Here is a 20,756-nt window from a genome sequence, read left to right on the forward strand (position 1 = left end):
ATACGAACCTTAACAATATATTTATGTTTTTGTTTGCTTATGTAGTAGTGGGTGGTAATGAATATACCTAGAATATGCTTGAATATTCTACCATCTAACGGTTGTTATTCATTTAGATTAATCTTGTATTTATAATTTATAAACATGTTTATAATTTATAAACTTTATTAAACCTTTTCTAGTATATTATTTTTTAGTCTATCATCTAATGGTTGATATGCAATAAAATTAATCTTGTGTTTATAAATTACAACATGTTTATAATTATAAACTTTATTTGATCAATTAGGCTAATAAGTAATAATAACACTACTATTAAGAAAACCAAGCATTGCTACATGTAACACATAGCAATTTATTTAAATTAGGTTTAATAAAAAAATCTGTAGATCTGAGATTGATAGCTTATTTTATTTAGTATTTCAATCTTAAGAGAATTATTACTTTATGAATTAAGTAGATTTAATAATTTTTTCCTATTTTAAATCTGACCATGCTTTCACCTATTTTTCTTTTTCATTTATATAGTCCAACAAAGTGCAAGGAGGTTAACAAGGGATTATTAAGTAGAAAAATTTCTCCCATAATTTATTTGGTCTTAATACCTCTTAATACAACCTAATCTACATTCATTTATTGATTAAAACAGTATTTAAAATTGAAAATTAAAGGTATAAAAGTGATAAGAAAATCATTGTATTGTGGTTTAATGTTTCCAACTAAATAAATTGTAGCATATTTAAATTTGGAGTTGAACTGCACTATGAAATAACAGTTTAGTATGCATTTAAATCCTCTATAAGCATTAACTCTCTATATTTAATTTCTATATTCAAAATGGTGTCAAAAGGAGTTTGATATAATTGCAATATACTGGTGGCTTAACACAAGGAGGTGGGTATCCCACTGACTAAAGTAACATAAAAATTAGGTTTAAACCGAATAACACAGCCTAATGGGAGTTAAAAAAATATCTCATATGCTTCCAACCAATATTCTTACTATACATTTGAAGCCTTTTATATCCCCTTTTCATATATAAAAACTTGTTTTAAACTTTCATTCTAGTCCCAAGAGTTAGTCTTAAAGATAAGCCTAAAAACTTACTAATTTAGAATAATGCTCAAGATATCTTTTATATTTCATAGATATGTCTTTCTAGACACTTTCCATAAATAGTACATAAGACTAAAGTGGCACATAAAACATGATAGCTAATAGATATAGTGGTTAAGTATAATCAACAAAAAACACATAAGAGTTCTTATTTTATTTTTATCTAGCTAAATACAGATGTTAAATCTAATTTACTACACTTGAAAAAATGAAACTAGTAATATCAATCTCTTGCTATCATAGTAGTAAGGAGATTGTCTGAAACGACTAGCCAACAAATATATTTTGATATTTAAAGTCACATTCACAACACAAATGACCCAAAACGTATAATAAAAATATAAAGAAAAGCCTAAAACCAAACTCTTAGTTTTTCTGAACTATCTCTAAGTAGCCCAATAAAATCCTAAAATATTTCTGAATTATCCAATTCTTGACCTCTAATCATTGCCAAATCTAACCCAAAAGATAAAAGCAAGAGTTGCACCTCTCTATGATCAATACACTTCTACTATAAAAGCCTAAATCTGCAAGAGAGATTAAGAGATCACCTACTGTGGTTGTGGATCATTGTCAAGCTCAAAGACTGAGATATTGTTCTAGGTTGAGTGTTAGAGTGAGGAGACAGCCCAAATAGATCAGAACAGAAGGCTTCCTATATTAATATAAAAAAACTGCCATGCCGACAAGATCACCACACTAATGCCTATATTCGTTTCCAATGTCCAAAACATCCACAAAATCCATTGTGGCTGGTATTACTATAATACTTAATGGCTAATTTATAGCCATAAATTCATAGAATTATATTGTCATATTACCAATCTTTAACTAGTCTGTATATATACAATATAGAATTAGGCTAATCTGGATTGCCATATCAACACAATATACATAGACCATCAATTAATTGTCTAAAGCTTCTCTTCTCTTTTGCCATTCTCTCATCAATGGGACTTGGCATGATATTGTTTGTTGATTTATTATCATTGATTTCCTTGTATGTTTAGGCACAAGCTAGCCAAGGGTTTTCTCAAGATCAAACAATGCCCGAAACACATTTGTGGAGTTTAATATTTATTGTTTTGATATTACATCATTAAATTAAGGTGGACCCTAAAAGGGTTTCAGTTAGTGGAGAAATCCAAGTGGGGAAATGGAAGAAATCCAGGATGTCTTGGCGTCGCTCACTGGCGTGCTCAGGCAAGACCAGCTCCTCTTCTCCGGCGATCACTGGGATTCTACAACTCAAGGATTAGCACAATCTGCGAGGAGGACACTAACGTCTTGACTCCAATCTTCTTCCAGGACAGTCGGGCAAAAGGTTTATTAGACTTTGTGAACAGTCATCGCTCACTTGCTCGCATAGCGCACCCGGATAAACTCCTTGAGCTTCTCGACTTGCGGCAGCGCCACTTTGGCCGAGGGATGCTCGGCCGCGGCCGCCAAGAGCTTGTGGAAACGCGGGCATTTCGCGGGCTTCAAGCCCATCACTTGCTCAACTCCTGGGATCCACACCGCATAGGGTGCCAGCAGCACATCCAAGAACGACATGCTCGCGCCACCAAAGAAGGGGCCCTCTTCCTCACTGCCCAGCTCCGCCAGAGCTCCCTCGAGAAGCAAACAGTTTTGGTTGAACTCCTCGTTCACGGCCGCGTCACCGTTACTACGCAAGAATCGCATCAAGGAGTCGAAAAGCTGTGTGATCGATAAGCAGGAAGAGTATAAAACCCGTAGCAGCAGATTTCTAGTAAGAGAATCCTACCTTTTTGTCGATGAAATCGCTCCAGAAGCGGTGCTGTGCGCGGAGGAATGCGTCCTGAGGCAAGAGTGGGCTAGTTTCGGGCCAGACCTCGTCGATGTAGTGGACAATGATGGCCGATTCCAGGATGGGCTTGCCCTTGTGGATGAGAACGGGGACCTTCTTGTGAACTGGATTGGATTCGAGCAGGATCTTGCTCTTGTTGCCAAGGTCTTGGGGGAGATCTTCGTGCTCGATGCCTTTGAGCACTAGTGCAAGCTTGACTCGCATGGTAAAGACGCTGGGCCAAGCGCTGAGCAGTGTCACCTCTTGATCGCGAGAAGCCATGGCTGGAAAATTGACAGGGAAAGTTGGAAATGCGAATGGAATGAGGTTTGATTGAATGAAGGGTCGCGTTTTATAATATAAAGAGCGTCCTACGTGAATTTCCGAGAAGGCAGAGGAGAAGGCTGAAGGTAACAGGCTTAAACTTTAAACAATCGATTGATTTTGACTTTGGTCCTTCCATGAGCCTGAAGCTTAGCCCATTCTTCACGGTGATCGTATCCAACAGCAAAGCTCAAGCCCTGCTAATTGTCTCATCCAGAAATTCTTGAAACACTTTATTGGCCTTTTATTTTTGCTTGTTTTTTGCAGTAACTTGTGATCTCGAATACGAGGGCCTCCTGTTAAAAGAGTATCAGCCCAAAGTCATCAAATTAAACCCAGCATGATCCTGTTCTTGAGGAAAAAATACCCCAGTAATTATCTCACTATCTGTGAAAGTATTTCTTGCTATTCTCTTTTTTACCTCACAGTATGGAAGCACTCTGGATATTTGCCTATGCTCTTATTGAAATTCCTGACCTGTGGTGAGTTTTAATGCTTGCTCAAACTTAGAATAACTGTGAGTGAGTTATTGTAAAGGTTAATAAGACTGGTAATTTTGTATGAAATAAAAATAATTAGAAGTATATGTTTTTAAAACCATCTCTAAAATTCTTTTATTTTTAATCTCAAGTCTTAAAAATCTGAAAATTTTAGATTCCTCATTAAACTTAGAGGGCTTATCCTCTTTGAAAGGAACTGTGGTTATAAATATAATAATACAGTTATAGAATTTTAGAATATGCTTTTTTATTTTAAAAATATCATACTAAATGTATTTTACTTGAAAAATAAGAACGTATAGAAATATCGATAAAATATAATAATTATTAAAATCTTTAAGAACATTGCTAGTGGTTATATTTTTTCAATGTGAAATTGTGTTCTCTACTTATGTATATTAAAAAAATATACTTTCGACTCTAAAAAAGTGTAACCATTTCACCTAAGCTGGAAGCACTATAGTTAGTTTTTTTTCGAGAGCGACAGTTGCTCTTGAGCACTTTCTTAAAGAGCCTTTTTAACACTCCTCAAACCCATGCTCACTCCCACCCAAAGCTACTCACCTCTAATCCCAACCCCAACTTGATCTCACACTTGATTTCATTCAATGAATTCTTTATTGTTCTAGTTGTGGTTTCATTAGAGAGTTGGTTCCTTACAGTCTGCTACACAACCACCTTCTTTCATCCTCTGTCCAATTTAGAAACTTGAAATCTAAATCTTCCTATGTGTTCTTTACATTCAAGTATTCCAGGAGACAAGTGCGATTGGCTCAAGTTCTTGGTTAATAAACCAAACTCATTTGTGCTTCTACAATGTGGTGGTGGTCAAGACACAATGGAAAACATAAAAGGCTTTTTGAGTGCTCACCACTTTCATGCTTCACTTCTACTTCTTGCCTTAAGTTTAAATTTGCATTAGATAGGTTATTTCATTTCATTTCATTTATTAAACATGACTTCCTCTTTAGCAAGTATGCCTCGGCTTTGCAAAGTATTAAGATGCATATGTCACCAATTGCCTCCATCTAGCATACATATTCATACTCACATCAACCTTGAATGTGCTAATGAAGAAACTAATCTCAGATGCTGACGGGATAATCAGCTTTATGGCACAGTTGAACGCAGAGCAGTGACGGAGAGTCACACGATTCAGATAGAAGTTTTTGGAAGTACTCGGTGAGAGACAATGGCAAGGCCGAGGTGGCCTTGCAGCTCTTTCGATCGATGCAACAGTGCTGTGGAGCAAACGCATGAACTTTTGCCACTGCGCTCCATGCTCCACTCTCTCAGCTGCTGAAGAATTGAGGTGAAAGTTTGTTTCGCTGCAACAAGGCAGCGAAGTTCATCGTCAAGCCCGAGACTGGGATGAGAACAGATCCTATCCTTTGCAATGTCTACGTGGGGAATGCTCTCATCGACATGTATGTGAAGTGCCAGGTGCTCAAGAGGTGTGATACCATTCGGTTTTATGCCAGATCAAGAAGATTTTTCTTGGCAACCTTTGCTCTCACAGTGAAAGATATCCGAGTGGAGCCAGCACTTTTGTGGCTGCTCAAGAATGCTAGCCCGGAAAGACAAGAGATAACTAAGCTCGTGAGACAACAGGACACTGATACGTTGAGCCAGCTCATGGCCCTGCTTGTCGGGGAGTTATCTTCAAAGAAGCACGTACTGGCTGCTTGCTCGCTCTAGTTGCGGAACAAGACATGGGCAAGGAAGGAGCTGCTGGATACGAGGCCTTCGACATGCTCAAAAAGCAAGGAGAAGCTGCCTCGGTGATAGCCAGGGTCTTTGCTCTTTGCAAGGACACGCCTCTTGCTCGTCAAGAACATCAACGAGGAGGAGCCAGGGAGGATCAACCTTGCTACTCAGGCAGCATTAGCTCTGGCTTTAATTAGTTTGTCTTCTGATTTCATTTGAATTTTTGAATTCGTTTCAACTCTTTTAAAATCGTTTCAATTTGTTTGTCTTTGTTTGTAACTCGCTTTTAGCTTACTTACGAATTGCACGCCATAGAGAGTACATTTGCTTTAGCATATAATAAGATATAAAAAGATGTTTATTACAAAAGAACAAAATGTTTAGAATTTGCTAGGTGCAGCTTAAAGATCTAATTAAATTATATTTATGTAAAATTTTTGTATGTTAAATCATCTTTAATTGAGATTTTTTCTATATGGATTTGCATGTAAATCTCCTCACTTGTGCTGGCCTTGAAATATGTTCTTTCGAGATCATTACAGTTAGAAGCTCACTAGGCTCACTAGCACAATGGGAAATTTTCAAAATGTATTGCACCACAAAAAACATATATGGATGATATATTTCCAATATTAAACATATGTGTTGTAATTGTGATTATATGCATTTGTATTAGTTTCATTAGCATTTTCAAGGTTTATATTTGTATAAACTTCATCAGCATGTGCTATGTTTATATTAGCATTGTCAAGATATGAAATAATTTTTGCATTAGCATCTTCAAAGTCTGCCCCATTCATGGCCCATTTCCAACCCCCCAAAGATGCGAGTGCATATTCTAGAACCCTGCTCAAAGTATTTCCAAGCCACGTGTTTTTGTTTGTCTTCAGTTGTCTTCGTTTTAATTTGTTTTAATTCATTTGTCTTCGTTTTAATTTGTTTTAATTCATTTGTCTTCGTTTTTAGCTTGCTTTACAAATTGCACACTATAAATTTCATTTCCTCATAATCTTATAAAGTTCTTTATCCTAATGAAGCATCTTTGAATTTTTTTTTTATATTTAGTCCAGTTGCTAATAGAATATATATATATATATATATATATATATATATATATATATATATATATATATATATATATATATATATATATATATATATATATATATATATATATATATATATATATATATATATATATATATATATATATATATATATATATATATATATATATTTACAAATACATATGACTAGTTAAAAAGGTTTTTAGTTTTATGACTATTTATCCTTTTTTGTTAGAAGTCACAATGACAATTTTTAACTTGATTATGACATTTAGGTTTTAATTAAATCTGGGAATGAAAAGTGGGATATTTTTAGGATCTGGATGCCCAAATTTGAAAATCACTTTCTTGATCCTGCCTAACTATTGTTTTGCATTCTGACCTTCAAAATAACACCCACTTTTTGCCCAACACTCCTATCCAAGAAAAATGTTTACATCCACTCACTTTCCTGAGGATAAAAAATGCTCAAATCTAGAGCTACTTTGCTGCTGGGTGGAGAAAGGAGAGGAGCTACATCTCCATCCCCTCAGTCAAAAGGCAAGGATCAAGCACATTGTCCAGTAAGTGCGCGCTCATCTTCACAAAAACCATTCAAATTAAAGCTAGAAAAGTCCTTTTAGTTAAACAGATCTGGTTGCAAATTCAATGAATCGATGGCAGCTGCAATTCCGACTGGTGAATGCCTAGAAGCCCTAGAATTGAGAAACCCCAGAAATGGGGCACTGCCCGAAATTCGTTCTCATTGCAGCTCTAGCTCAAGGGGGAAAAAAGAACTTCTGAGGTATGCATGCGATGATGGACGTGTCTGTTCCAGCTCCCAAGTGCAGAGGAAAGAAGAACACAACCCAGAAGAACTTCTAGAGGTATGCATTTTTCTCGGAGTAAATTCATGATCAAAATACAAACACAACATCCTTCACCTTGGTGATTATTATAGATTGTCCTCCATATCAGGAGCAAGCACCCCTACATCCAGTGCAATTTGCTGGTAAGCTGCAGTCGCTATAGCAGACTCTATCCCTGGTCACGCCATTACACACAACAGAAGTGTATGTGCACACTTGTGGACAGACTGCAAAAACAACAACCAATAGCAGTGATTGAGAGGATGAATCCAGAGAGAGATTTACCTTGCTTGAGTGTTCTAAACGCTACCGCCTGCTCAGGCAACATACCTGAAACCATTCACAGAAAGCTGTCAATGAAACGGCAAAAGAAAAGATTCATCAACAATATCTACCCTGAGAAACAGTGAGGAGCAGCAAGATGATCAGGCCTGTTGCTTCCATTGCTTACACCACATGCCCCTTGTAGCCCCGGTGAGACTTTATACATGCTCAGTCAAATAGAACTCAAGCTGATGATATCAAATAGAACTCAAACTCTTGTATAAGAATTTCAACAAAATCCTTCTAACAACCAAACCAAGCTTGTCAAAGTTACAAAAGTTTGACTGCTCATTTGTACATTAGTCGCCTGACTATTTCTTTCCTTCACAATTCAAGCATTTAGGAGATTTAAAAAAGAATTCAGAAACTATACAAAGCTTTGCTGATCCAAGCTGGTTTCTTCCTCTATAAGAAAAAGAAAGCTCAAAAAAAAAAAAAAAAAAAAACACTAAAGAAACACAGGAATTTCACCAGGAATACATTTGAAAATATTTAGAACGTATCAATTCTTATTAGGGCTTGCTCGAACGCGGAGTGGGATTTCCATCACTCGGCCATGGGATGCGCGTCCACACCCGGCGCCAAGCTCCACTGGAATCGATGCAGCAGATTCGCGAGGGCGAGCTGGATAGTGATCAATCCCAGCGCCATCCCAGGGCAGCCGCGCCGCCCCGATCCAAACGGAAGGAGCTCGAAATGCTTGCCGTGGACGTCAATGCTGGACCCCAGGAACCTCTCCGGGAGGAAATCGTCGGCGGATTTCCACAGGGCAGGGTCTCGGCCGATGGCATAGACATTGACGAAGAGCCGCGTGCCCTTGGCGATGGCGAGCCCTGCGACGGTGGTGTCTTGGGTGGATTGGTGGGGGATGAGGAGCGGCGCTTGGCGGATGGAGGCGGAAGGTCTCCTTGATCACTGCGTGGAGGTATGGTAGATCTTGTTAGCTCGTGTTCTTGGATGATTTCCTGGCGGGCATTGCCGAATTTCGCGCGTAATTCTTCCTGTGCTTTCTCCAGGGCTCTGGGATTGTTTAGCAGCTCCGCCATTGCCCATTGGATCGTGGTAATGGAGGTGTCTGTTCCAGCTCCCAAGAGATTCTAGACGAGAAGAAAGAGTAAGAACACAACATGGAAGAACTTCCAAGGTATGGATTTTTTCTTTCTTTCTTCTTTTAGAGTACCTGGATGAGTGCCTTGATGTTTCTAGCTTGATTGTTTGGATCTGGAGAGTCTAGAGACAAGAGTGTGTCGACGAAATCTCCATCTCCATCGTGAGCTTGAGTTTGCTCTCTGCTTTGCCTCGCAAGGACGTGCTGATCGACCACTTTTTGCAGGAACTCGTCCTGGATCTTGTGCAGGGCTTTCATCTTGGCGACGCTCGAGTCGAACCACCTGAGAAACGGGATGTAGTCGCCGATGTGGAACTCCCCGAGAAGAATGGTTCCTTGCTCTTGCATATGGATGAAGTCTCTGGTGGCCGCGAGCTCCTCCGTCGTCTCTCCGGATCCAAAGTAAGCCTTGTTCATCACCATCCGGGTGATGACGTTGAACGTAAACTCCGTCAGCAGATCTAGCAGCACGAAAGGTTCGCTCGTCTCCGCAACTTTTGCGATCTTCGCTAACAATCTCTGTAGCTCTTCCATCCTTGCCTGCTGCGATGAGGCGAGGCGACGGTCCGTCAGGAGTTCCACGACGCACAGCTTCCTCATGCTCCTCCAGTGCTCGCCGTATGGAGCAAAAACCATGTCCTTGGAGTCGTAGAGGATGTACTTCGTGGTGAGCAACGTCGGCCTCGACGCAAAGGTGAGATCCTGGTTTCTTAGAAACTCTCTCACCATCTCGTGGCTTGACGCGATCACCACGGGAACCGAGCCAAGCCGGAGCTTGACGAGGGGACCATACTTTCGAGCGATCGTGAGGAGAGAGTGGTGAGGGAGCGGTAAAGATGGCCGATGATCGGCAGTGGGGTGGCGAGTGATGGCGCTACTCTCAGGTAGAACACGCTCGAGAAGACAACCAAGATCAAGAGAATTGCAAAACCAACTAAGAACTCCATGGTCTCCAACGAGGTGAGCGTTCTTCTCTATTAAAGTTCCATTGTGGTACTCACTCTTTGTGCCATAGAGTTTGTTCCTCCTCGTATAGGGGCCTTGCGAATCTCATGGTATGCTTACTTGCGAATCTCATTCTATTCGTTATTTTTCAAGGAAATGCTCTTGATCATGGCTAAGCATCTATAATAATGATATAATAATGAGGTCTGATCTACCCAATGGCAGCCGTCAGATGGGAAGTAACTGTTAAAGGCTTATTTTCTTAATTACGTCTTAGTGAATAATTACATTAATGTTTGCTCTTAGCCAATGGGAGGTGGTCAACTGCCTAAACTAGAGAAGAAGGTGGTGTGACGTGGGTCACATGTAAACTGTTGACCAGCATTAACATTTAACCTTTTGCAATGGAGACTTATCATTTGGATCTGATAATTTCCTCTAATTCCCTTTAACAAATTTCATAATTTGCTTTGAGGAAACACATTTGTGGAATTTAATATTTATTGTTTTGATATTATTCTAATTTAATTTTCAATTTAACAAAATTATAACAATCAAAACAGTGTTTACTAACTAAGTAGACCATAACCAGTCATTAGATTAAAGGTGGACCCTAAAAGGGTTTCAGTTAAGTAAGCATTTAGGATCCCCCTCTTCTCTCCTCGCTAGAGGATTGCCAGGCGGGGAAGTAGAAGAAATCCAGGATCGCTCACTGGCGTGCTCAGGCAAGACCAGCTCCTCTTCTCCGGCGATCACTGGGATTCTGTAACTCAAGGATTAGCACAATCTGTGAGGAGGACACTAACGTCTTGACTCCAATCTTCTTCCAGGACAGTCGGGCAAAAGATTTATTAGATTTTGTAAACAATCATCGCTCACTTGCTCTCAAAGTGAACCCGAATAAACTTCTTGAGCTTCTCGACTTGCGGCAGCGCCACTTTGGCCGAGGGGTGCTCGGACGCGGCCGCCAAGAGCTTGTGGAAACGCGGGCATTTCGCGGGCTTCAAGCCCATCACTTGCTCAGCTCCTGGGATCCACACCGCATAGGGTGCCAGCAGCACATCCAAGAACGACATGCTCGCGCCACCAAAGAAGGGGCCCTCTTCCTCACTGCCCAGCTCCGCCAGAGCTCCCTCGATAAGCAAACAGTTTTGGTTGAACTCCTCGTTCACGGCCGCGTCACCGTTACTACGCAAGAATCGTATCCAGGAGTCGAAAAGCTGTGTGATCGATAAGCAGGAAGAGTATAAAACCCGTAGCAGCAGATTTCTAGTAAGAGAATCCATACCTTTTTGTCCATGAAATCGCTCCAGAAGCGGTGCTGTGCGCGGAGGAATGCGTCCTGAGGCAAGAGTGGGCTTGTTTCGGGCCAGACCTCGTCGATGTAGTGGACAATGATGGCCGATTCCAGGATGGGCTTGCCCTTGTGGATGAGAACGGGGACCTTCTTGTGAACTGGATTGGATTCGAGCAGGATCTTGCTCTTGTTGCCAAGGTCTTGGGGGAGATCTTCGTGCTCGATGCCTTTGAGCGCTAGTGCAAGCTTGACTCGCATGGAAAAGGGGCTGGGCCAAGCGCTGAGCAGTGTCACCTCTTGATCGCGAGAAGCCATGGCTGGAAAATTGACAAGGAAAGTTGGAAATGCGAATGGAATGAGGTTTGATTGAATGAAGGGTCGTGTTTTATAATATAAAGAGCGTGTTTAAGGTGGCTCCTACGTGAATTTCCGAGAAGGCAGAGGAGAAGGCTGAAGGTAACAGGCTTAAACTTTAAAAAATTGATTTGATTTTAACTCTGGTTCTTCCATGAGCCTGAAGCTTAGCCCATTCTTCAGGGTGATCGTATCCAACAACAAAGCTCAAGCTTAGGCATTGACAATTGTCTCATGGCACATCCAGAAATTCTTGGAACACTTTATTGGCTTTTTATTATTACTTGTTTTTTGCAGTAACTTACGATCTCTCCTGGAATTTGGTGGAGCCTCCTGTTAAGAGTATCAAGAGGTCAGGCATTATAACTTGCAAAATCATGAGTATGGTCCACCCAATGTTGCCCAAAGTCATCATTAAACTGAACATGATCTATTCTTGAGGAAATCATTTACTTCAAATGCTTGGTTTGCTTAAGAGTAGTGTTATTTTTATTTATTAATTTAATGAATCAAAATTGTAATTTATAATTATAATCATGCTCATAATTTATAAACACAAAATTAATTTTATTGAATATCAACCATTAGATGGTAAAGCAAAGCATTTCAGCCGTTGCATATACACAATTTTTGGAGGATCAACCTACTGAATGTCATGCCGAAACTCATAAACTTATGGTCTAACTTGCTACAACACCTAATATGATCCTTTCCATTGAGCAAAGAGCCCTTTATATAAATTACATATTGTAAGATAGAGAAAACAAATTAAATCAAGTCCTCAATTTTGTACTTCACATATGGCAATGATGAGAGTTGTAGCATCATTGTTATCCCACTTATACGCGGCTCAGGTGTTCGGTAGACTTTACTTAGACAAGTGGAAGAATGCTTGTCAAATATTGATCCAACAACATAGCATCGGTAGCCTGTGGCAATCGTGAAGGTAAACCCAACTTCGTTGATAGTATTGGATTATGACCATATAGGAGTTTATATCGTGAAACAATAACAGAACTCTGCACTCTTGTGACATATGCATATCGAAGAGATTGTAAATAACCATCCCAATCCGAATGCTAAAAGTTCACGTACTTTGCAATTATCTTTTTGAAGGTTCGAACAAGTTGTTCCACTAAACTGTCTAATTGTGAATGATAAGCACTTGTGAAAGTGTGGTATATCCCCAACTAAGATGTCAAAACTTGAAATGCCTTAGCCATAAATGCGGTACTATTATTCGAAAGAACCTGCTTTGGACAGAATTACTGGAACACCACTTCATTGAGGAGGAAGTATCTAACAGTGTTAACAAGAGCACTAACTTCCATCCAATAAATCAAATAGTCAGAAGCAATAATGACATATTTATTGTCAGCAGTTAGTTGTGGAAAAGGTCCCATCAAATTAAATGCCATCAATTTAAATGGACAAGAAACCACAATTGACTCTAACTGTCCTTCTGCAGCACCAAGGGGAGTATTACGAGCTTAACACTAAACACAGCTATGCATATATCAAATAACATCACGTCACATCTTTAGCCAATAGAAAGACTTACATGTAAGCAACCAAATTTTCCATTCTACTTTAGCCATTTAACCACTTGTGAGACATAAATCCTTGAGCCCCAAAGTGGAGACAAAAGGGTGCCACATGATAGTGGCCGAAGTGAAAGCCAAACGAGCATAACACATTTGGATTAAAAGTTTTGACTTGAAAAGTCGAGAGTGGGATTGGAACTCTCAATGGAGTGCTCAAGGAACGAGCACGAAGCAAGCAAAAAGTGAGTCTTTAGAAAAGGGACACAAAAAGACCAACACATGACTCGAGATATACCTAAGTTGGAGTCCAAGATGGACCTGAGATGGAGTCTGAAATGGAGTTCAAGATGGACCTGAGATGGAGTCCGAGATGGACCTGAGATGGAGTCCGAGATGGACCCAAGATGGAGTCCGAGATGGACCCGAGATGGAGTCCGAGATGGACTTGAGATGGAGTCTGAGGTCGAGTCCAAGATGGACTTGAGATGGAATTCGAGATCAAGACTGAGACTGAGACCGAGACCGAGATTGAGATTGAGACCGAGTTTGAGACCAAGTCCGAGACCCAATCGAAGTGCTTAGGCATGGTAGAAAGTGCAAAGCTACCCTCTTAGTCGGGAGGAGAATAACTAAAAGGAATGTATAAGGCCAAAAATAAATAATAAAGGGATAGAACTGTAGAAATTGAAGAGCATAGTCAAGGATGGTTATGCAAGTTGGGAGTGGAAAATCAAGTGGGTGCTCGAATGTATTGCTATTGGCAACCATGATGCCATGAAGAGTCTAAAATATGGAATTAATCATGTTAGACCATATGACAATGAGAAGGCTTGCCAAAGGAGAGGCCTTAGTAAGCTAAGGGACAAAGCCCCTTCAATGTTCCCAAAGACAACTCTAAATAAGTTAGCACCTAGAAAGACAAGTGTAAATGGTTCATCGGAATGCACAAAATCAAAGTGGCACAACAGAAGCGTAGTTTTGAAGCTTACTATAAAGCAAGGCTATCAAAGTTGGGGAATTAGTTCCCGAGTGTTCAAAAATATAACTTTGAACAAAATTCGATAGTTGAGGACTTACACACTTATACATAAAACCTTGTTACATTTGTTGGGTGATTTGCTAAGTGAGATTGACAAGTTAGGGGAATAAAGACCTTAATTGGGGTGGCCTATAATGCCGAGTATGGAAGAGTCCAATCATGATCACAGATCTGTCAAATGAAAGGATTTGGCAATTCGGAGGAATTAAGTTCTTAAGCTGTGATTCATAGTGTGCTTTGGGTATAAGTTGGTGCATCGGCGTAGGGAGTCATGATAGGATCCTAGGTGATGCCATCTATAGATGCATATATAAAGGTTGGTTCGAGTCCTAACGATTTAGTGCTTGGGTTCGAATCCCAACTCACTAGGGCATAGTGATGGTTTAGAATATGAGAACAATCATTTTTCGATGGTCATGGATTCTAAGTGAGGAGGTTGGCTTCAGTGCACTGCCAAGCAGGGGATTCCCCAGAGTTGTGATACACAATTAGATTGCTGTAAGTGACTAAAGTTTCCATTCTACTTTAGTCACTTAACCACACCTCTAGCCACTTGGAAGAGTTTCACTCATAGCCTCCATAAGTCTTATTCCAAACTTGGGGCTTGCTCCCCAAGAATGGCATCCTTACCACTCAACCTTTGCACTTGGTCCAAGTGCAAAATGTGTCCAATCCCATGACTGACACTCAAAGGTACCACCGACATATTAGTCTGTTATGCTAAAGCCATGCCTATTCACATTTGTCACACTAGTGATCCAACACCACTTATATCATAGTCCCGTCTCTCAAAGACTGGGCCATCCATTTATGAGTGATAATCACAGATCCACTCCTTAGCATCTTTAGAATGCCCACTGACATGGGGAACTGCCTTCCCCAATACCCCTTTTTCAGTCCCCACTAAGTCCCTTTCATTCCATGGCCCTTATAAGGCAAGACATCCAATGGGGGTCATTCGGGAGAATGAAGGCAACTTAACCGGTTGTGTGAAGGAGAATTGCTGATAAAAGGAATGCATCCTTTAAGTGATCTTTAGTCAGGATGTTCCAGCTTGGGACATCACCATTAGCATTTGGAAGACCATTTGGCATGTCAAAGAGCATGAAGTTTGTGCTCTTGAGCGGTTGCCTATGGATCTTCTGACAAAAGTGCTTCCACTTTTGCTGGATAGCCATATTCTTAGCATCCTCCTTGAAAGATGCCATCAATGAACTGTAGGAGCCAATAAAGATCCCAACTTCACTATGGAATGCCATTCGAGAAACAGGGCAAATCTAGGGGAAGAAGACAAAGGTAAGATGTGAATTTAAGAAAAAATTATATACCATTATATGGTGTGTGGTAGATGTAAGTTCCTCTAGGTCCTCTTTTCGGACATCAAGACAAGCTGGAATGAAGTTACTTCTAACAGTTTTTGCTGCAACCATTTCGAAGGACTAAGAATAGGAGAGAATTAAGAGAAATATACCTCGAGAAGTTCTTCGGTTACAGGTATGTCTTGGACGATCATCATCATTGTTGACTAATTCCTCCAAATGTGGATTTACATGCTTTTGTTGAGGTAGAACTTCTTATATGTTCTGGTTCTCTTGCTCCACTTCGTCTCGAGGAATTTCTTGCAAGTCATTCTCACCGCCATCTTCACTCCTCGCCATTGGCACCAATAGTGTTGACATTCTCATGGCCATCATCTTCGCCATCTGGCATGTCTTCATTGTTGCCTCTTGCAGCCTCTCGACGGGTTGGTGCATAATCTGGCATCTCCAATTCCCAAGGACAAGCTTGCTTTATTGCTGCTGGAAACTTCATTGTTGTCGGGTATATGCCTCCATCTCTCACATCATGCTTTATGAGTCGTTTTCATACTAGTGTTTCAAGAGGAATGCCTCTATATTGGAGATACCTATAATAGAATATAAACAAATTGAGTATAGTTGAGAAATTGTATGTTACTTGAAAGCCACTCACCGCATGAAATAAGGTTGGCCAAGTTATTTATCAAATAGAGTCGTGCTTGTGGCCTTCTTCGGCAGCTAGTCCTCTTTGAGTTTTGTAAGTTTAGTGGTGAAAAAGTCCTTGAATGGAAGTTGCTCAAGATCATCCCCTATGAAAAGCACTTGAAACATCTCCCCTTCATATATAGTTTATGAAATGTAGATGGTCCTCCTTAGCACAGTCTTCATCATATTGTCCAGCCCTTTTCCTCCTTCCCTGAGTTTGCTATTGAGGTCATTGAAAATGTGTATTTGTTCCTTATATGTAAGCTTTGAGTTTGAGATGTTGTAAATAATCTCATCTGGAGTCTTGCCCACTAAGAAATAACTTTTGTGAGTAATCTTCATGTAAACGCAAACAATACTTACTTTCATGACAAACAATCTCTATTATGATATCAAACCACTCCTTTGGGCGTTGAGGGTTAGCCACACTAAGTAATTTCTTTACCTTTGTCTTCTTTGTGATGTTGATTTTTTTGTCAATTGCAGCTAAATGCTCTAAGAGTTCTTGATTGTTTTCAGCTTGATGCAACTGTGCATATACATCTTGCCTAACCTTCACCAATGGTTGAAGATAACACAAACATTCTATGACAAAAAGTATAATTAGAAGAATATACTTTACTCCACACGGCTATCATAAAGGCTATTGAATTCTTGTACCATCTATTGGCATCTTGATGACCTTGTTAATGCCGAATAAGTGATGCTAAATCATCACTATAGTGGCTCCGGACTGCATCCTTGTTGAGATTGGCAAGAAATTGGATCTACTTGATATCATGTACTAGGCTTTGTTTTTGCACTATAAACTATCCCAGCCTGCAAAACACAAATTGTTAAAAGTGATTGAAGAGAGAGAGGTACTTACGCATTAATTTTGTGGTAAGCTATCACAAGCCTTGCCATATCTAGAGATCCTCTTGCGTGTACATGTCCAACCAAAACATTAATATGATAGACAGGATTGTCTCGGAAGCATTCATTGATACACTTCATCCACGCACATCAGTGATGATTCCCGTCGATAATGTAAAACATTTTCCCCACAAATTGTTGAGTCCCAGGATGGCTCATAAGCATGTTGTCAAATTCGTGGGACTTCATTTTCCAAATGTCATCCCAAACCCTCTTGATTTCCGGTGACACCGAGAGGGTATTTTTTGTTCCTGGCTTGAAGACTGAAATAGGGAACATACCTATGTTTGTCCCAAGTCCATTTTGTTTGTACAAATTATAGATGTCCATGTTGACGAAGTGAGGTGAAGCAAACTGAACGATGCTTGTCTGAGTGAATTGACATAGTGGGACTTCTCGGATCATGTCTCTCGAGCCTTCCCACTTGAGAGACTCTAGAGTCATGTGAATGGCCTTCTATTTGGTTTTCAAAACTGTCTTTTGGAAGCACTTGTCTACAATGTGTTCAAATAGCTCCACTTCTCTTTTAGCTTCAATTACACCTCCAGTAGCACCATTATCAAATCTAGCCCCCAAATCGGGCCCAACACCCCCATTAGGTGCATCTGGGCACTGCTCCATAATATAGTTAGTTTTTGCCATATTTTGTGAATATGTTAAGAGTAGTGGCATTTGTGGTTGTGGTAGCAATGGTAGTGATGACAATGGTTGCAATGGTGCTACTAGTGGTGATGATGGTGGCAATGGTAGTGGTAATGGTGACGATAGTGGTGGTGGTAATGGTGGTGATGATGGTGGTGGTAATGGTGGTGATGAAGGTAGAGGTGGCAATGGTGGTGAAGGTGGTGGCAGTGGTAATGATGGTGGTGGCATCGATGGTGGTGGTTGCAAAAATGGGGGTGCATGTGGACTAAAGCTATCTAGTTGTGAAGACAGTAGAGTTGTCGCTGTGGAAATCTCTATCTAAAGGCCAAATTGATTGTCATCCTGGATCTCATCTTCCTCATGTCTTGTTCTCTTTGATCCAACATCCTTCTCCTTTTGTAGTTGTTTTCGATTCTGAAAATAAAAAAAAACTCATTATAAAATAAAAATGCATAAGACATAAAAATGCATAAGAAGCATGGAGTGTGCAGCCGAATGCCTAGCCCGGGCACTTGGCATGGGCGAGGCTGAGCAGGCTGGTTCGCCGACGTACCGGCCCGCGTGGAGTGCCCGGCCAAGTGCCCAGCCTGGGCACTTGGCCCGAGCGCTAGTTTGCCAGTGTACTAGCTCGCCCCCAAGCACCATAGCTAGCCATGTGGAGTGCCTGGCCAAATGCCCGGCCTAGGCACTTGGCGCGGGCGCCGATTCACCAACGTACTGGCCCGCCCCCAAGTGCCATGGCCAGCCTGCGTAGAGTGCCCAGTCGAGTGCCTGGCCTAGGCACTTGGCGCGGGCACTCCGCACAGGCGCCAGTTCACCAGCGTACCGGCCCGCCCCCAAGTGCCATGGCCAGCCAATGTGGAGTGCCCGGCCAAGTGCCCGACCCAAGCACTTGGCACGGGCACTCTATGCGGGCGCCGGTTTGCCAGCATACCGGCCCACCCCCAAGCGCCATGGCCAGCCCGCGTGGAGTGCCCGGCCGAGTACCTGGCTTGGGCACTGTAAGGAACCGACTCCCCGAGATGTCGTAGGCTAAAGGATCCCTGAAAGCTTGACCGAAATGACAAAGAGTTCATTGGATGGGACCGAGTTGAAGATCGAGTCCAAGACCGACTCTGAGACCGAGTTCGAGATAGAGTCCGGGATCGAGCCGAGGCCGAATCGGAGACCGAGATCGAGACCGAGTTCGAGACCAAGTTCGAGACAGAGTCCGAGATCCAAATCGGGTCCGAGACTGAGTCCGAGGTCGAGTCCGAAGTCAAGTCCGAGATCGGGTCCGAGATCGAGTCCGAGATCGAGTCCGAGACGGAATCCAAAGTCGGGTCCGAGATCGAGTCCGAGATTGATTCTGAGACTAAGTCCACATACTAATACAGCTCAAGGGGTGAAAGCCCAAAGCTTGTGTCTCCCAGGGGGGGAGGGGGGGGGGGGCTGCAAGGGGTATAGTAGGGATAGTGAGGTCCAGGAACCAGTCTTGAAGGAACTCTCTAGTGGTGCTTCCAAACTGACTTGAGGTTGAGATTGGGGCTGAGGGGCCTTGGGTGGGAGTGAGCATGGGCTTGAGTGGTGCCGGAGGGGCCACCCAAGGAAGTGCTCAAGAGCAGCTCCCACTCCCAAAAGGGAAACCAACTGCGGTGCTCCCGGCTCATGTGGAGTGGTGCCCCACTTGAGTACCTTGTGGCTCATTGGTCCTCGCCCTTCTTAGGGGCTTGGGCCTTCCCTTCGAGATGGAAGTGGGGGGGGTAGAGGTACCCATACCGGGCCGTTAGGCCACGGTGTTTCGCCCCGACGTCCCGAAGCAAGTGTTGCACCCAAGGCTTGGGATTTAGAGGGTCCCATGATCAAGTCTTGTGGTACCAAGGGGTGTTAGGAACCTGGAGGCTTGGTGTGCTTGGCTGCTTGTGCCTGCGGGGAGTGTAGCCGAACCTTAAGTCCAGTCTAACCTGGGAGGGGGATTGGGAGAGATTCAGGAATCCGTAGATGGATGGCTAACACTCCGTTGCTCGTGCAGTGAGTAGCTGAAACTAAGTAGGACCAAGTAGGAGCTGGTACCATAGGCGAGAACCTTGGTGAGGGAACTTAGCACAAGCCAAGGCAGAGTTGTTCGGATAGACGAGGTAAGCTGGCAAATTGGAAAGGAAAAATTTGTGGCTTATAGGCACTTGGCACGGGGAAGGTTGTGCGGGCTAGTTCGCTAGCGTACCAGCCCACCCCCAAGCGCCATGGTTGGCCCACGTGGAGTGCCTGGCTCAGGCACTTGGTGCAGGCACCGGTTCGCCGGCATACCGGCCTGCCCCCAAGCGCCATGGCCGGCTAGCCCGGCCCAGACACTTGGTAGTGGTAGTGCTGGGCACGGTAGCGGTGGCACTAGGCACGACAGTGCTAGAGATTGGGTGCTAGGTGTGGTGTGGGTGCGGTGGTGCTGAGCGCGGCATGGGCATAGCAGCACTAGGCACAGGCGGTGATCTAGTCCCTAACTCAAAGTTACTCATTACACGAGCAACTTTGGTAGAGAGTCGTTCGCGACATCTACTAGCCCTCCGGGGGAAGTTCGGAGGTAGCTTTGTTAAGATCCTTATTGACACGGGTGCTTCGGATAATTTTGTGGCTGCAGACATAGTCCGGTAAGCCGAACTAACGGTGCAGTGGCTAGGTGAACCAAGGACTATAGAGTTTGTTCAAGGTAGCCAAAGCACTAATGAGGTACTTCAACAAGCGAGAGTCAAAGTGGGGACTTGGAAGGTGGACATGGATTTCACCGTGTTTGACATGGCGGGATTTGATGTGATCTTCGGAATGGATTGGTTCAATCGGTTCGTGGTAGCCTTGCATGGACAAGGTAGGAACCTTGTGGTACTAGCGAATGCCCAAGGAAGAAGATCTAGGGTGGAGGCCCAAGATCTAAAGGTAGGGCAAAGCAAGGCCAAAGATTCCTGCTTAAACCTGGTGTCCACGAGAGGACAACTCACTAAAGGAACTAAGGTAGCCTTTTTGTGCTTACTCTCGGTGAAGAGTGACAAAAAGACATGAACGGAAGAAGTACCTTTAGTGATTCAGCGGGTGTTGGACCAATTCCAAGATACCATGCCAGAGGAGCTACCGGCGGGGCTGCCCCCAGCACGACCGATAGAACATAAGATTGAGTTGGTTGAGGGTGCTGAGGCAATGGTTCATCCCCCTTATCGTTTGAACGAAAAAGAACTCAAGGAGCTC

General features: G+C 42.3%; 4 protein-coding genes across 4 annotated transcripts; 1 reads left to right on the plus strand and 3 right to left on the minus strand.

Moving 5' to 3' along the window:
* Positions 1-2,163: 2,163 nt before the first annotated feature.
* Positions 2,164-3,248, minus strand: LOC9660954 (probable glutathione S-transferase). The gene is made up of 2 exons (XM_002962860.2): positions 2,882-3,248; positions 2,164-2,814 (listed from the first exon to the last, which is right to left on the minus strand). The coding sequence occupies exons 1-2, from the start codon at positions 3,203-3,205 to the stop codon at positions 2,470-2,472; spliced, it is 669 nt and encodes a 222-aa protein (XP_002962906.1). The 5' UTR covers positions 3,206-3,248; the 3' UTR covers positions 2,164-2,469.
* A 3,686-nt stretch (positions 3,249-6,934) lies between these two features.
* Positions 6,935-7,779, plus strand: LOC112341039. Its single transcript, XM_024660417.1, has 3 exons — positions 6,935-7,084; positions 7,145-7,387; positions 7,462-7,779. The coding sequence occupies exons 1-3, from the start codon at positions 6,986-6,988 to the stop codon at positions 7,777-7,779; spliced, it is 660 nt and encodes a 219-aa protein (XP_024516185.1). The 5' UTR covers positions 6,935-6,985.
* A 1,085-nt stretch (positions 7,780-8,864) lies between these two features.
* On the minus strand, positions 8,865-9,855 carry LOC112341041 (cytochrome P450 703A2-like). The gene is made up of 2 exons (XM_024660427.1): positions 9,803-9,855; positions 8,865-9,675 (listed from the first exon to the last, which is right to left on the minus strand). The coding sequence occupies exons 1-2, from the start codon at positions 9,853-9,855 to the stop codon at positions 8,865-8,867; spliced, it is 864 nt and encodes a 287-aa protein (XP_024516195.1).
* Positions 9,856-10,553: 698 nt separating this feature from the next.
* On the minus strand, positions 10,554-11,404 carry LOC9662173 (probable glutathione S-transferase). Its single transcript, XM_002962862.2, has 2 exons — positions 11,035-11,404; positions 10,554-10,966 (listed from the first exon to the last, which is right to left on the minus strand). The coding sequence occupies exons 1-2, from the start codon at positions 11,356-11,358 to the stop codon at positions 10,622-10,624; spliced, it is 669 nt and encodes a 222-aa protein (XP_002962908.1). The 5' UTR covers positions 11,359-11,404; the 3' UTR covers positions 10,554-10,621.
* Positions 11,405-20,756: the final 9,352 nt, after the last annotated feature.

This window comes from Selaginella moellendorffii, unplaced genomic scaffold (assembly GCF_000143415.4).
Source record: "Selaginella moellendorffii unplaced genomic scaffold, v1.0 SELMOscaffold_2, whole genome shotgun sequence".
Classification (NCBI taxonomy): Eukaryota; Viridiplantae; Streptophyta; class Lycopodiopsida; order Selaginellales; family Selaginellaceae; genus Selaginella; species Selaginella moellendorffii.